The following is a 17,797-nucleotide window of genomic DNA, read 5'->3' as shown; positions in this document are numbered from 1 at the left end:
GGGGGGGGCACTCTATTGTGTAGTTGTGACACGTGGCCCGTGAGGCCCACAGCTGAATAGCACACAGCTGGTTGGTGAGCACACTTGCTCACAATGGCCAAACTAAAAGGGGATTTTTTTTCAGAAAGAGGAAAAGGAGGAGACGGAGGCCGGGGTTTTTTGTAAGAGCACACACTCTACCAATTAGGTCATGCTGGCATGACTGATGCTCAGTAGGCTGAATCCAGATTTTGATTACCCCCCCCCACACTTGCACGGGTATGCACCTCTGAGCGCTGCCTGTCTATACCTGCTAAACACGCAGGATGCAGCTATCCAAATTTGCATCAAAGGCAGAATTGATGACAGGATTCAGACAATGAACACAATGTACTTGACCCCACCGTTCTCTGGAACAGATTATGATAACAGGAGTGGACCTCTGAACCTCTCCTACATGCAACAAGGCAAAGCACACTGTGCATGCACAACCGAGCTTCTGCAAGGCATGATACTAGATGAAACAGCCACGTAATAATTCATAAGATTCAGAAAAACTGTGCACTTCTAATACACTGCTGTGCTTTCTTTTTTTTTTAATATCTGGCCTTATAAATCACTTGACACCAGGGAAAACTCTCAGTCTAAGAAAAGACAGACCGTACAGTACCAGTGGAAGCTCATGGCATTAACCGAAACAAGTCACATGATGTAGTGCATCTAAATGAAGACACTGGTTGCAGAGTGTGAGGTAAATGGTGTAATGGCATGTTCTCACCTAATGACACTTGCATCGTAAGTGCTGTGCAGACAGCAGTCTGCTCCACCTATGAAATGTAATCTGAAACTGGAGAGTCTTAAGTAACACCTTTGTCAGTTTCAACTTGCGTTTCAGTTTCTTGCAGTTGCGCCGCACGCATCATAAATGTCCAATCGAAGAGACAAGCATGATGTTACTCTGCAGAACTTGGCCATCTTTTCTTTCCTTCTCGGTGACAATGAGGTTACTCCAGTAGCACATAAGTGACACCAAGTGCCTTAGCTTTAGTAGCGACAAAGAATCCTTTTGTTTAAAATGTGAAATGGCAGATGAGAGTGGCAGAATGTGAGAGCGGCAGAATGTGAGAGCAGCACTACTTTCTCTAAAATCAGGTGTGGGCAGAGACAGGACGCAGTTGGGAAATGCTAGAGGACGGTCCATCTGTATTCTAACGCCTGTGCTCCTGGCAGATGAAGGCATTAATGAGTTTTACCCATGAGCGGCTCCAGGCAGCTATCCACTGCCTTCTGTTCACCACATCCTGAAATCCCTGGAATGCTTGTAAGCCACAATGTCTTCAGACCGGCTTTGAGAACAAGACATTATAGACAAAGGACCTCTGTACTTGCTAGTGATAGGCCTCAATTGCCAAGCAAGCACATAACTCAGATATACTGCAATGATCTCTCCATTACAAAGACTAAAGGCCTCTCCTTTACTTTACATTTAAGCTCATTGGCGGTTCATGCTAACTAGTACAACACTGCCAAGGAAGGCACAGAGTCGGGCTCTCCGGAGCATGCTTTACCTTTAACCCAAAACTTTGTGAACACAGTACACACGGATATAAACATGAAAATAAATCTCTCTTGTAATCACGAGAACTTGTGACACACATTTCCAGCAACAGCATGACTCAGTCTTTTTCTTTATGCAACAATGCCTGACAGTAACTGCTTTACCAGGACAAGTATTGCACAATCACGCAAGCTGTTTGTGTGTCCACTTCGGACTGAGGCTACAAGGAAGTAACAACCGGCTGCTACTCAATCGTTACTCTAAACGAGAAATTACAGCAGATAACAGAGCTGATCCAACGTGATAAATGGCCTCAAATACACTCTGCAGACAGACCATTGCATGTTGAGGAGAAGGGAGGAGAGGGGAAGACATAACAGCAGATTCCTGGGGGTCTGTCGCCAGCGCCCAGGGGCAAACAACGCCGCATTTTGATTAGGAGATGCGCACATATGACAGAAAAAACCTGTCTGTCTGTATGCATGCATTCCCCAGCGAGATTGCAGAAAAGTATCCTTCAGTAACCTTGTCATCTAAACAATAAGAATTCATGCAGCATGATGAGACATTTGCTGCTGCACATCTATTTTGCACAACAGATTTGACAACAAAGTTAAAGACCTCTACGAGGGACAATCATCCAAGTATTTAATTCGCTTTTTCTAAATGCAGTAAGTGTTTACTGAACGCGACCGACCACCCGATACCACAAGTAGGGGGTGCGAGACAACAACACGAGCGCAAAACCATGCTAGATGATTAACGTGAACAATAACAGTGGAGCAACATGCTAGCTAAAGCCAGCGAAGTTTGCGCTTCGGTGATATTATGAAATGCATGGTCACTCAAATAATTGAAAACACACTTCCAAGTCGACCACACAAGCCCACATTGCAAAACGTATCTAGCATCAGCGCGGTCAGTTTATGTTAGTGAACTTGCGGGTGAACAATAAAGTGAAAGCGACAGCTAAAGTAGCTAGACGTTAGCTAGCTTGTTTGACATGTTGCACGGTGGATAATTGTTCGTTATGTTACCTTATCATTTGGTGAGCATTTTTTTCTTTTCTCGCTAGCAACTGAGAATCAGACTAGAAGATAATATCTGCAACAGAGTACGCCTAAAAATGTTCCTCCAAAAAGTTTGCAACTCCAGTGTTGCAGTAACTGCACGCGTATCACTATTTGACAGGAAGTGGATTTCTAAGCGATGCGCAAGCGCTCCCATAGCGCCCGCTGCAGTGTCACGCTCAGCTCCCTATTTGGCAAGTGCGAGGTCCTGATGGTGTAGTGTCTGTTCAACAAATTCGCATACCTGCTGGGCTTGTTACGATCCGGAGGCTCCATAGCAAAGCAGTGGCTTCTTGTTCCTTGCCGTGCATGGACTAAACCATGTCTAAGCAATATCAGACCGACTTTGCACCGTTAAATCTTTGCAAAAGAGGCAGGTTTTTGTCTCTTTAGAGCACTTTCTATCCGCCGGCACAGTTGACTCTCGCTTGTGCGTATGCCGTCGCCATCTTTCCAACGTTCATTGAGGAGGAGTGCTACAGTCTTGCATTACTACGGCAGCCCGGATAGGTCATATACGGTCATTAACTTTGCAGGGGCCCCTGTGCTTAGAGTCACAGGGAATCAGTTATCATATTGTCACCTCTTGGCCGATATTATGAATTGTCATTCTGTAAATCACAGAGTGCATGGAAAATCCAATATGCTACCAATGACTGCTGGGGATATTTTGAGTTAATTATTCATGAATACCTAGTTTGTAGTGGGAACTAATTTCAGATGGCCTTTCACCAATACATGTGCTTTAAATAGTACTGCAGTACTGGGGGCCCAGTGTGACATGATGTCATGGGCCCATTGTCATGTTCAGCAGAACCCTGTCTATGGTCTGATGAATGTAACCACCAGCAGCCCATTGCCAGATGTATCTGCGAGTGAGCTGCTGGGCCCCTATGACCCCCCTTGTTTCTAACTGTATGCAGGATTCCTTCCTGTAACATTACAACAGCCCATGCATTTCTGGTTCTGGGGTCCCCTTGTGGTCTTTTGCCTGACATTATACAAATATTGACATTTATAAATTTAACAACTTATGTGAAATGTTTCTACATAGATATCATGTGGTGACACTCAAATGTACCAATACAATATGTGTTACAATCTAATTATATGAGTAATAATAAACCACTTTAATCTTTAGTTGGTGTTTCCCTGTGAAGACTAAAACACACCTTTGAATAAGGTACAATAAAATACAACAATTAGTGCTGTCAATTATTGGATCTCTTAATTTCCTTAAAAAAACGTATTATAATCCAAATATAATCTAACACACCTACATGTTATTTTCGCTATTAATCAGCCCTCTGAACCAAATAACTATTCATGGTGGAAAGATTACATCCACTCAAAATTCAACTCAGCCTACCGTTTCCTTTTGAGTCATATCACAATAAAAAAAATCAAGAATAACATATCAAAGCTCTTCCTTCAGTTGCTGCAAAAATGAAACTACTCTGTTACAAGTAAAAGTCTTGGATTAAAAAACTTATAATTAAAAAAGATATATATTACATTACTGGTTTATAATTAGTGACGCATTAATGTACATCATTTGGTTGGCCCTAATTAGTAAAGTACAAATACCTCAAAATATATTTAAGTAGGCTCGCCCATGTCCACCAAAGCGTTTTTTTCACCCCAGCTGAAAACACCAGCTCTCCTCTGGGAGCCCATTTTCAAAACTGTGATGAAAAAATAAAGATCCTGTAAGTCATTATGATGAGAAAGTTTCTCAAAATAATGACTTAGTATCTCATACTCTAGATACTAAGTCATATTGCTATCTCATAATTATGATATATGAGCTATTACTCATAATTATGATACATAAGTCATAATTATGAGATACTAAGTCATTATTTTGAGAAATGTTCTCATTATAAGGACTTACAGGATCTTACATTTTTTCATTGCAGTGGCAGAAATGGGCTTCCATAGCAGAGGGCGCTTTGAAGTTTTCCTTTTTTTCAGCTGAGAGCCTTTGTTTGCGTCTGGTTTCCATGATACGGAATATCTGAGGAAGTGAAAATGTCTACACAAACTGTGGTCAACTCAGCAGACACTTAAATTTTAGTGCGCCTATATGCTGAAATTCACGGTAAACGTACTGAAACGGCACAGATCGGGTGTGAGTGAAGGATTTTGCAAAGTTAGCGGAAAGATTAACGTGAGACAACATCCAGTTTTCAAAATAAGATATCAAATAAGCGGGAAAGATTACCGTCAGACAACATCTGGTTTCCGAAATTTCTACCAAGAAAATATCTAATAACTGAATATTTGAAGTTTACCTCAAATTTTAGATCAAAATGAAAAGCAAATTGTCCACAGTTCAAAAACTAATTTCACCTCAGATTAATAGTAAAACACCTCAGATTGTCAATTGTGGATAATCAGAACATTTTGATGCAGTATTTAAAATTAAAGCCCTTCAAAATGTCATGCATGAGCCAACTTCTTTATAATTTCAGATTAACTTTTAAAGAAATGGTATATTGTTACAAAGTAGTTTCACTTTAGATTAATAGTACACTACCTCAAAGTGTCACTCAGAGATAATCAGGACATTCTGATGTAGCATTTCAAACTTAAAGCCTATTGAAATCTCATTCATAAAACAACTTCCTTCTAATTTCAGATTAAATTTGAAAGGAAATGGTCCATAATTTCACTTTAGATTAATAGTAGACCATGTCAGAGTGTCACTTAAGGATAATCAGGTCATTCTGATGTAGCATTTCAAAATTAAAGCCCTTCAAATTCTCATTCATGAGCTAACTTCAAATCCCATTCATGAGACAATTTGTCTAATTTCAGATTAGATTTTAGAGGAAATGGTGCATAGTTACAAAATCATTTCACTTCAGGTTAATAGCAGACCACCTCAAGGTGTCACTCAGACAGAACCAGGACATTCTGATGTAGCATTTCAAAATTAAAGCCCTTCAAAATCTCATTCATGAGCTAACTTCAAATCATCTAATAACTGAATATTTGAAGTGTTATAAAAAGTATTTTCTCAATAATTCCAGACAGTGACTGATGTATATGTGTCCAGGGTATTGTTGACTCCACCCATACTGAAATCAGACATTTTTACTGTACCAATTAGATGGTTCAATGTAAAATCATATATTTGTACCGAGAAACAGGTACATTTCTGAATATTTGAAGTGTTATAAATAATATTTTCTCAATAAATCCAGACGATGACTGATACATATTTGTACAGGGCACTGTTGACTCCACCCATACTGCAAATCAGACATATTTACTGTACCAATTAATAGATATTTCTAAGTAAAATTCATACATCTGTACCGAGAAAATATCGAATAAGTGAATATTTGAAGTGTTCTAAAAAGTATTTTCTCAATAAATCCAGACGATGACTGATAGATATGTGTTCAGGACATTGTTGACTCCAACCATACTGAAAATCAGACATATTTACTTTACATTGTAAATACAATTAATTTAATCTTATTTCCACATAATGAAATTTGTATATAGGCCTACGTTTAGTTGACATCTTATTATGGAAACCGGATGTTGTCTCACGTTAATCCCTCCGCTAACTTTGCAAAAATCCTTCGCTCGCTCCCGATCTGTTCCGTTTGAATGCGTTTACCGATACTTTCAGCATATAGGCGCACTAAAATTCAAGTGTCTGCTGAGTTGACCACAGAGATGTGTGCATGCTGAGTTCACTGCGGTCTACACAAGGAAGAGTACTTGCTCTGGATGAAGCACGTTGGGAGAGACGACAGGCTGCATATCAATACGACTAATACGATGTTGGAGGGATTGTTCATATTCACATCAACTTTATTATCCCACATGGGGAAATTCGTTTGGCTTCCAATGCTCCAGACATGAGGGCACAATGAAGTCCAAAGTAAAAGCAATAGCATAACTTACACAATAAGGCCCTTCTTATATACAGTCTATGATAAGGCCACAACATGGTACACATTCGGTGTTTGTCCCGGCCCTACTCCACTGTGATTGGACGCGCAGCGTTTTAACAAAAGTTGAACATTTTTCAACTTTCGGAAACCAGATAAAAACGCGAAAATAATTGAAAATAATGTTGAAAAAATAAAGATAAAAATGCACTGCCCTCAGGGGGAAAAACCGCTCTGGTGGACTCGGCCCCTTAGTTAAATGTCAATACGGACACACATATGCTGCTAGATTTGTAGTCCTATTTCATTGATTATTCTAAAAGCTTATTTCAAGGAAAGGCTATTCTAAGCCAAACCTGTCTCTCCTCCACACCCCACATGCCACAGCACTCAACCTGCTGATGTTCTTTGTATGTCATGTTGGGCGTGTCATGTTCACTCTTCCTCGTCACTATCTTAAGTTACAAAAACAATGGGCGAGGAGACAGTGCGATAGCTGTCTGACGTTTTCGATTGGCTTTGAATTGAAACTGAAAGACGTCAAAACACAACCGGGCCTCAGCGACCTGGGAGGAGAGAAGAGGAAACTCTTACGTCACACGGCCTTTGTCGGCTTTTGTCGCCACATCACTTGCTGCCTTCAGGTGCCCTTTGAAGCTCGGAAACACGAAAACTACATGTAGGAGCCTTTGACTTTGTGTTTATTTTTCTGAAATAAATATATATAAGGTGTAAATGGTAGACGTTGCTGAGTTGTATCATTTAAAAAAATCAGACTCAAATGTTTTTGTTTTTGCAGCCTAAGATAGCATTAGAGAGAAAGGAGCGTAAACGAGGGTTGCACCCGTTCCACGTGCTTCTATAAATTTAAATGATCCTTTATCCACCCATGACGACCACAACCATAAGAGCCTATCACGTGGGGGAATATCAGCATCTCAAGCCAGAATAGGCTAGTTCTCATCCAACAACATGGATATTTCCGACTGCACCTGAAAGCCTCAAGTGCCACCGCAGATTTCGCGGAGGGGGGAAGAGATCTCATTGAGCTTTGTCTGTAACAACATCCCTCTTTAGGCTACATTGCGCTCATACAACGCGCGGGCGATTACATTAATACCATTAGTTTAGAAGGCTATTGATTTATATCAACCCGGAGCGTAACACCGAGGGGATACCTCTTGAAAATGCTTCCGTCTCTAGCCGGGAATTCGTGTGTGCGGTTGATACAGAGTCACAAATCAACGTGGTGTTTTGTGTCTCTCGTCTTGGGGTACATCCTTTATCTCGTATTCGGCGCTGTTGTCTTTTCCTCGGTTGAGCTGCCTTATGAAGACCTCCTGCGCCAGGAACTGAGGGCCATTAAGAAACAGTTCCTCCAGGAGAATGAATGTCTATCGGAGGAGCGACTGGAGCGGTTCCTAAAGAAAGCCCTGGATGCCAGTAATTATGGGGTTTCCATCCTCAACAACGCCTCGGCTAACTGGAACTGGGACTTCACTTCTGCTCTGTTTTTTGCGAGCACCGTGCTGTCCACCACAGGTAAGCGTTGATGAGAGTATTGCAGGTGATGCTGCAGCCGATCAGGTGCCCACTATAAGACAAGACTATGTTTAAGTCTATGCATTCGTCTTAAGCGGGCCCCGGTTTGTCTGCCCTGTAAGGTACCTGAGCCACTACTAGGAACACAAACAAGGCCGGTTGAGGAAACTAAACATGGGTCATGGTAATTGTAACTTAATTACTTATCCCGGTAGGTCAATCAGGTCTGTTTGTATTTGTTGCTCTGGTTATTTAGATACAGACGCTTCAGACATGCGTGTTTACATCTCGCATGTGTGTTGCCACAATAAACATCGCCTTGCAGTCGGTAGGATCCAATTTGATAAACATTGCTGTATGTGAACAGCCCTCTTGCAAAACATTACAGTACACAAACATGAGACATTGTCTATGTCAACATCATCGCTATCCCCCCAGGCAGTCATATTATTCAGGTAAAGCCTTTAACAAATAGTTGTGTGTGTGTGTGTGTGTTTTGTCTTCGGGCATTTGCAAAGTTTTTGCATGATACTTTTTTCTAGTATTGCTAGCTTAGCTTGCAGATGATCTGTGAGGATACCTGAAGAACTGCAGCCTGACCACATGGCAGCAGCTATCGCGGAAGTTTCAACATACACCATTGTGCCGATACCATGAACAGCAGTTCCAGCCTGGCTGCATAAAAGCTTTCCTATTCAAGCCTCGACTTGACTGACGTGTAGTTGATCACATGGGGCTCTGACTCTTTCTGATTAATTGTGCTTTCTTCGTCTCAAACCTTTTGCATTTACGCTATGGTATTTTCTAAATGAGTTTGTTCCTCATTTTGTCTCACCAACCATGATATATCAAACACCTGCTGCTTTTGTTACTCAGACGTTCAGACAGAAATACTAGTACACGATACTGAATTAGACACCATGTTGAAACTACCTTTAACTCTCATCAGAGAAAAAGAGGAAGGGAACCAGTGTGAAAACAGAAGCAGTTGTATTTAATGAATACCAAGTGGAAGCTGAAAGTTGATTGTTTAATATTTTTAACAACACATCACCTACTGCAATTTCTTCACTCACACACCCTTGTTAGTGACCCATGGTATATTTAACACTCTTGTTTGGTACACTTCATGAGAGCATGTTAGGTTTTTACTGCAAACCCTTTTTTCACATTAACATGACATCAAAACTCATCCTCTACCTGCCAGTAATTGCTTTAATTGAGCCTGTACATGTTTTACTGTCTGTTCCTCCTCTGTTATTGACTCTTATACTTAGTTAGTGACACTGCCTGTTATTTTATTTCTCAGTAAAAACGATAACAGGTTGTTGCTTTAAAAGAGCACGTATGCTCATGAACCTGCCCTGTATTAAATTAAGTTTAGATAAGTTTAAATAAACCAGAAAGGGGCTGAATTCCAAAACCCGTTGGGCGAACGTTTACATATATTGATTTTCTGTCCCGTTTGTTTTTTCTACAGGATACGGTCACACAGCACCACTGTCGGATGGCGGGAAGGCCTTCTGCATCATCTACTCAGTGATTGGCATCCCCTTCACCCTCCTCTTCCTCACTGCCGTGGTGCAAAGGATCATGGTGTTCAGCACGCGGAGGCCGGTCATGTACATCCACAGGCGCTGGGGCCTGTCCAAGCCACTGGTGGCCATCGTTCACGCCACTGTGCTCGCCATGTTGGCCATCTCTTGCTTCTTTCTCATCCCCGCCGCCATCTTCTCAGCACTGGAGGAGAACTGGAACTTCCTGGAGTCCTTCTACTTCTGCTTCATTTCCCTCAGCACCATCGGCCTGGGTGACTACGTACCCGGAGAGGCGTCCAATCAGAGGTTCAGGGAGCTCTACAAAGTGGGCATCACTGGTGAGTGCCGACGATTCTTCTTATTTTCGTGGCCAAGCGTTGGCAGCGGTAACGTCTCAAATTGATTCCGCCTGCTGTCCACTGTCATTCTCATTGAGGTGTTTGTAATGGTACTGTATGAATCATTTTAAACAGCATATCATTTTAATATAATATGTGCTGTGAGCAAAAAAACATGTTACGGATGAGACGACTGGCACACAGCTGTGGCATTGTTTATGAAACAAACCCCTAAAGATGATTTATAATGTGTGCACTATAACTGTAACATGTAGTGTAATGTAAATTTGCTCAAGTTAAATAGTTCCAATATCTCAGAATAAGTTATGAACTTATATGAGAAGATCTCATATGACATGTTTTATGATGGTGAACTTTGTACTACCTGGGTGTGACACAATCAGCTGGGTCAATTGTTTTACCTGTACGACAACATATTGTTAAAACATAAGTAAGAAATGTCTTCTTCAGTGTGCAATATGGTGAACGCAGATCCAGCTTTTATTATCGTGGCTTTATCTCAGTTTGACTCGTTGCACTTTACAGCTTTGGGTTATAGACAAAATGACATGTGATTTATAGTTTTACCTGACAGATACAGTAGTAATTATATTGCTTCGATATTAAAATAGGCTTCTGTTACAAAACAAAACAAGAAACAAAACAAAACAAATAGAAATGAAACAGTGGATATATAATTAGGGGTAATAATTAGCCTGTCCTACTCACACAGAGTGTAATGGAACAGGAAGCATATATTCTGCAAGAGAACTTTTCACTGCAAACTTCTAAACAATGCGTCGCTCTTTAAAAAGGGTTCACTTGCAATAGCTGTGGCCTTTTCCACCCGATTCCACACTATTTTTTTTAACTTGCTGGATGCTGCTGATAAAGCAAAAATGTTGACATATTCATTGCTTTTTCCAGCCTGTTTTACATAAGCAGTCAGGCAACACAGCACAGTGCATTGTGGAAGAAACATTGAGCCATGGCCTAATGGAGATCAGCAAGGCATTGATTGCATTTCCTGGTTGATCGTGCAGCTTCCTGTCAGCGCCACTGTCGGGGCTAATAGTGACGAGAATTAGAAAAAAGAAAAAGTCTAATTTCATTTGATCCGATGCACTCTTGACAAGCTGTGGGTGGGCATAAACGTTGAACGCTACTCAAGTGAACTGTCGCCTGCATGTGTGGGTGTTTGTTACACACCAGCCAGAGAGACGTCATTCAATAGGAGCAGAGTGTCAGTCTGTAGGAGGAGGGAAGGCTGTGACACAATGTATTCGTTAGCTCAAATAACAACAGACACATTTGAGCAACGTCCTATGTGAAGAATTACATGTCAGTGTCGTAAGTGACATTTGCAATCTGCAATAACATTCGGTTGTTTGCAACAGTTTGCGACAAATGATGAACAACTCATGCCGTTTGCTGAATTTTTTTCATTTTTGTTTGTGTTGATTTTTTGCCAGTGCCTTTGGTGATAAGCAGTCACTGCTTTTGTGCTTTTGCATTTGAAGTGCAGCGCTATTTTGTGTACATAGAGTATGTTCTGCTTCTTAGTGAATCCAAACAAAAGGGATCTCAAGTGTATTTTAAATAGTTGCTAATTCAGAAACAACAGACTTGTTAACATGCCACTTATAGTGCTGTAGTAGTCCTATTTATATCAGTGAATAAATGACAGTAGTGCTTATGCAGTAGTTTTATTACGGTTCATATAGTTCATACACCGGTCTAGAAATACCGTGAGTTGCTCCGGAGTTTCAGGGGGATTGTTCATAGATACTGACAAAGATGGTTTGCTAGTGAAAGCCAATCAGGGAAAGATTTTACTGCAGGCACCGATTAACAAACATTTATGTGTAAACAGTGAATTTGTCTGTTTCTCACTTCATCTCATCATTCAACAAAGCACACACACTCTGTTCTTTTCATGGTTAGCGAGCCACTGCCCTCTTCTGTCTGTGCATACAAACAACAGTCTTTATGAAAAAAAACCATATAATACTTGTGTTTTACAGAAATTGTAAAATATGTTTTTGTAGGTTGGAAAATGAGGATTTCAATTTCATCTGTAATTTATGTATATGGTGTATCATCTTCCCTGGTGTGAAAAGCAATAAAAGATATTTACAAAAGAAAATAATATATATATATATGACAAATATTATTATATATAATAATATATATTATAAAAAAAGACAGTGTTGAAAATGTGTGGCTATTGTTTGTTTTTGATGTGAAATGGAATGATCCTACTCACTGCAGCTAGTTACTCATCCCTCTGTGTGTTTGTCTCATCAGTCTACCTGATCCTGGGTCTGATAGTCATGCTGGTGGTGCTGGAGACCTTCTGCGAGCTGCAGCAACTGAAGCAGCTGAGGAAGATGTTCTACCTGAAGAAGGAGAAGCCGCAGGACCGCCTCGCCATTTTGGAGCATGACCACCTGTCCTTCACTACTGTGTCGAACAGAGCCACGGTTTACTCCGAGGGCAAGATCCAGTCGTTTATCAGTGTCCCGACTCAACTGTCCTCTCTCAATGATGATCCCATGATCCAGTAAACACCGAAGGATGACAGTATGAAAGTAGGGGGTAATGCACACCAGACTAGAAGTAGGCAGAATGAGTAGATCATGAGTCTCAGCTGCAGGCATTCTGCAAACGTTAGTAGTATAACTAGTTGAGACTATACAGCTCAAGCAAATAATCTCCTTCATCGCACCAAAATACTGACAATATAGTGCTATGCAGGAGAGATTAAATGTATGCACATTAATAAGGGATTAACAGTGACTATAAAGACATAGACAATGATAAAAGAAAAGCCTTCTGCTGTATTTATGACTCACGGGAGACAAGCTCCTTTATGAGCTGTGCTATTTATTGCATATTTAGGAACATTTTACAAAAGAATTGGTCTCTTAAATCTTGCTGAAATATAGGACAAATCTCTGTAGTCTGTCACAAAATAAAGCATAAACATGTGTGTATCTTATAATTAGAGATAGGTATGTGGAATTGACATATTCCGGTGAGTGTTTTAAGATGTACAGTATAGTGCCATCTAGAATAATCACTCCTGTTAAAGATGAGCCAAAGTGTAGGTAGCCAAAACGTAAGAACAACTCAACTGGAAGCCAGAAGCATTATGTCTTTGGGTTTTCCCTCTATCCATCCGTTTTTCCGCCCTTCCTTCCTTCCTGCCGTCCTCCCTATTCTTGTGGATGTGATATCACAGGAACGCCTTGAGGGGAATTTCTTCAATTTTGGCACAATCGTCCACTTGGACTTAAGGATGAACTGATTCAAATTTATTGGTCAAAAGTCGCAGTAACCTTACAAAACGTGTTTTTGGCCATAACTCCAGAATATATATATATAGGATAAAGTGAGGACATTTTGGATGGACATGGATGTAAACTGGTTGGTAGAGGCATACAACCACGAGGCAGTTATTCTAGTTTTACATGGAACTTTGAGACGACGTTTTCTGGCAGTGTTTGTTGCAAACTGATCAAATTTTATTGGTGCGTAAAGTCTGACGTGCTTTACTGGATTATTTTCAGTTGGATTGGCTGAAGATTCAGGGGCCTGTTATTCCATTGCATCATGTGTGTCACACATGCAGTCAATCCTGAGCAAAGCGTCTGAAAGAAGTGACAGTATATTGTATGAACTACAAGGTAGTCTGAGCTCAGAAGAAGATATCCTGTAAGTGTGAATATAAAGTTTGCAAACAACAGGCTTTTTTTTAACATAACTGCCAAGAAGAAACACAATTTAACAGTTTATGTTTTGTAGCATTTCTGGCTCATCTTTATGGGGGTGTTAACTATTCTTTTTGGACTTCATGGTTTCACACATTTCATTGTGAGGGATAGTATTTGTCTGCAAGTATGGGCATTTTCTCTAATTGTTGCAGTCCTATTTCAAAGTTGTCATTGTGAGATGATAAGCACTATAATTTATTGATTTGTCTGAATGGCTTAATGTGTGCTTGACTGAAATAGAGGTTAGCCTATAGCTTAAAAAGTGAAGCACAGCTTGCTGGCTGGCCCGTTGCATTCTACCGTAAAGAGAGCTCAGTTTGCACACGGAGCCAGGCAGTAATACAGAAAACACTGTTTGGGATTTCTCAGAAAGAAAAGGGACATGGTTCTAAAGATTTTATCTGTAAAAACAAAAAACAGAAAAAAATCAAATGATAGAAATAATCAAAAGCTATTGGTACTTTTGATGTGGATGATCTGTAAAGGCTCGATGATTGCTCGAAGCTAGAAAAGAGCGAGCTGTCAGACAGAAACTATTTTACTGTATTTACATAATTTAAATGTAGAAATGTATATTTTTTTGGACTTGAGGAAGGTTTTTAATTGATAGAAAAGTAATTCTGTACTAGAAAACAGTTCTATCACATCCACCACATCAGTCTTTGATCTGCTCCTCAACCAAGGAGGGAACTGTCCATGATTGGAATTCAAACCAGTGGATATACACTATTACAATTTTGTATGAAATTGACATTGCACTCCTCTGTGTATTTAAAAAAACAACATGTGTATCTGGAGGAAGAATTATGTGACAAAGTACTTCATTTCATGCCATTATCCATCCTGTAATATTCTGTTTGGCGTAAATAGACACCCACACGTACAGTGTAGCTGCGTACTGCTGCAACGCAGACTTATTAGTCATATACCTTTTAGTACATTTAATAGAAAGACGTGCATTTGTTATGCATTTTAAGTATGTCTCAGTCTCTGTGTGGAGCTGAAGTTCTGACCTCATCTCTCTCTGCTACATTGAAAAATCATGACACGGTCACAGCCTTTTATGAAGTCTTGAATGTAATGTTTTTTTATGCCGTTTGTTAGTGAGATTCAAGGCCTGACCAGAGCGCAGCATTACTCCTTGCTGCTCTGCTGGCTCTGTTAGTTTAGTGACGAGTTTATTTGAATCGGTAAACTGTGGCACGGTAGCATGACCGCTTGCGAAATTAGCTATGATGAGTGTGTCATCATCTGAGTTACTCACTGATCTTTAATTTAGTGTTTTATAGATCAGTGGGGTTTCAGTCGTTTTTTTTTCCCACCAGTCTGGGCCTTCGTGTAAAGTGTCATGCATTGAAACTGTTCATATTGTCTGCTGAGATAAAAACAGAACTTGAATTTTGCTACGGTGGGGTTTCTCATTTACTGTAAGATGTTTCACTGTTTTGTAGATACATTAAATAGATTGATGTCAAGGCTTTTACCCTTCAGTGTTACTGTGTTGTTGTTGTTTGTCATGCACATGCCGTTTGTCTTGAGGGTGAGGGCTGTCAGGTAAAGTAGTTCTGTTCAGGAATTAAAACATTGTGTCAAGGATTCCAAATGGGAGCACACTGACATTATTTATTGATACTATCAAAAGCAACCCATTGAAAGAATTTGGGATCACAGATTTCTGTACATATCTCTTCAGTTGTTTTAGAGTCATGTGCACCGGTGAGTATTGTAGGATTGCCATGAAGCACCGACGTTTTCAGTCAAATTCATTTTAGCATAAGAAGTGAATCCGTGAACTGTAAAATATCAGTGTCTTAAATAAAGTGTTGCTTAAATCTGACTTTTTTGTTCTGATTTTGTTTTTCCTCTGGTGTATTATGTATTATAACTACAACTACTGTACATATGCTCAATGCCAATCGTAACCAGCTGATCCAGTGGTAGGTCATGAGTTTTGTGCTAAGCTGTCTCCCTGCAGCAACACGTGTGACTTTATAACATGTATTTAGCATAAAAGTGAACAATTAGGGTAAGCGTTGTGGACAATCATTACGTTTTTCTGCACACAAAACCACCTGGGTGAATTGGAAAAAAGAGCAGAGCAAATGGCAATGATTATGATTATCTGTTGGCTCTTGGGTAGTCTTGGGTTACTTTAACTCTATGTGGACTCCATCATTGTCTCCATCATAGAAGAGCAGTAATTAAAGTTGGAGGTGAACAAGAGGCTCACTGATATCCCAGCTAGTGATGAACAGGAAATGCTTTCTTAATTGAGCATAAGAAGCAATTGTTTGCTCATCAGACTCGATATATGGGGCATTTCATAAAGGAGGGAACATAGTTAGCTGTTGAAGGACAGTGATTCATGATGAGAAGCTGTAAAGACAAAAACAACTCTAAAATGTGCAGTGTATATTCGTGGCTTTGGTATTAATATCCGGCACACAAAAATACATGTAAAAAAATGGAAGAAATTTAGAAAGTAGGCGTATTCAGTCTGAATTGTCTGATTCCTTTCCACCTCAGCATTCGTCACAGTACTACAGAATATATTGTGTTTTATTGCCGTGAGCAGAATATGTCTCTCTGAGGAGAGTGAATTTTATTGGAAATTCTGAGGGTGCTAAAAGTAAATACAACACTTGTTTTATTCAACAGTTGTTGATTCTTGAGCCGACATTCATGTTATCAAGTTGAACTACCAGAATGAAGATGAGGAGAAGGCAGCTCCTGGCAAAGTATTTATTGGATGCATGTTATGAGAAAACAATAAGCTAGGGGCTTACAGTTACAGCAAATAACTACTGAGGATGTCAGGAAATCCGCCATATTCAGAATCTGCACTGAAAAGCAATTGTCTGATGACAATCTGCTTGAATTTGTATTATGCATTGTGCATTTCTGCAAGTTCAATTTTAGAAAAACATATAAGAGAACAGGCTCAAAACCCAAACAACAAACGACTCATTTGATTTGTGCACTGCAAATAAATCACATGAGCTCCACTTGTAGGATATTTAAGCAGTAGCATTTGAAGCAGGGACACGGTACAATGGTCAGTGGTCACCATAAAACTGCACCTTTCTACATAGAAAACAAACGATTAACTTCCCACAGCCCTGCTTCTGTACAAAATAAAGTAAGCTCCATCAAAAACATCGTATAAATAAATCAGCTGACCCTCAAATAGACGACCATCACATTTACAATGCATACAAAAGAATAACATAATACATTATTGTTTGGAAATAATGAGAAAAATAATGAAAACAATGCAAAAGCAAAATAACAGCGCATTTACTGTATTAGTAAGAGGGTCGGTCCACACACACCTACACTTAAGGACTTCACATCTTCTAACGCCCCAGCCTTTTTCTCTCCTTTATTCGCTTTTCATTTGTTGCTACACACAAACGCGTACATACAGCACAACTGTCAGTAGACGCAGCCAGGTTGTCAGTCATGATGGTATCAGAGCAGAACAGGACTATCCCCGAAGACCCATTTCTACACACAACCGAACTGAAATGCACCCACAGGTCCTTGTCATTAATATTGCTATTTGATCTTTTTGCATCATTCATATGCACACAGGAAACTACCCGAGCCGGAGCTGTGACGATAAAAAGAGTTCAGCCCCAGGTTGAGAAATACATCATTACACTGAATCTAAAACGATGTTTAAAGGAACCTGCATGTGCCTTTAGCTCTATAAGTGTACAAATAATGCATGTGTTTCAGCTTGATGCTCTTGTGCAAGCCCAAGAGTAACACACACTGCAGAAAAATGTGTGATGCTAGACATTTTATCAGTCAGGTTTTACAACAAGTCCATTGTTGCGACTTCGGCTCATATGCTAGTGGTCCAGAGACTCAGGGGTCACAAGGGACAGAGGGTGGGTGGGTTCTTCTGGACTGAGGCAACTGCTGGCATCTAACCTATAGCACCGCTTTCTGGTGGTGGAGCAACTCTATTTATATCCTGACACACAAACTGGGACTATGGGAACGCAGGAGGCCTCGGGCACAAACATTACCCTCTGCCAACTCTGTAACTGCTCTGCTTAGCTACTGCAAACACAATG

General features: G+C 40.2%; 2 protein-coding genes across 4 annotated transcripts in view; one reads left to right on the top strand and one right to left on the bottom strand.

The window, feature by feature from the left end:
- Window positions 1–3,059, bottom strand: part of map3k4 (mitogen-activated protein kinase kinase kinase 4) — a 17,717-nt gene extending 14,658 nt beyond the window's left edge. For 2 of the 3 annotated variants that reach the window (XM_031876454.1, XM_031876468.1), the window contains exon 1: window positions 2,852–3,059. In XM_031876454.1, the coding sequence (XP_031732314.1) occupies window positions 2,852–2,883 (32 nt within the window). In that variant the 5' untranslated portion in view covers window positions 2,884–3,059. The other variant, XM_031876460.1, reaches the window with a different exon arrangement.
- Window positions 3,060–7,516: 4,457 nt separating this feature from the next.
- On the top strand, window positions 7,517–15,894 carry kcnk1b (potassium channel, subfamily K, member 1b). The gene is made up of 3 exons (XM_031841315.1): window positions 7,517–8,060; window positions 9,541–9,936; window positions 12,244–15,894. The coding sequence occupies exons 1-3, from the start codon at window positions 7,706–7,708 to the stop codon at window positions 12,501–12,503; spliced, it is 1,011 nt and encodes a 336-aa protein (XP_031697175.1). The 5' UTR covers window positions 7,517–7,705; the 3' UTR covers window positions 12,504–15,894.
- The last annotated feature ends 1,903 nt before the right edge of the window (window positions 15,895–17,797 follow it).

The sequence above is a fragment of the Anarrhichthys ocellatus genome, unplaced genomic scaffold (genome assembly GCF_004355925.1).
Source record: "Anarrhichthys ocellatus isolate YVR2014 unplaced genomic scaffold, GSC_Weel_1.0 scaffold3, whole genome shotgun sequence".
Classification (NCBI taxonomy): domain Eukaryota; kingdom Metazoa; phylum Chordata; class Actinopteri; order Perciformes; family Anarhichadidae; genus Anarrhichthys; species Anarrhichthys ocellatus.
This window is presented reverse-complemented; position numbering and strand designations above follow the sequence as displayed.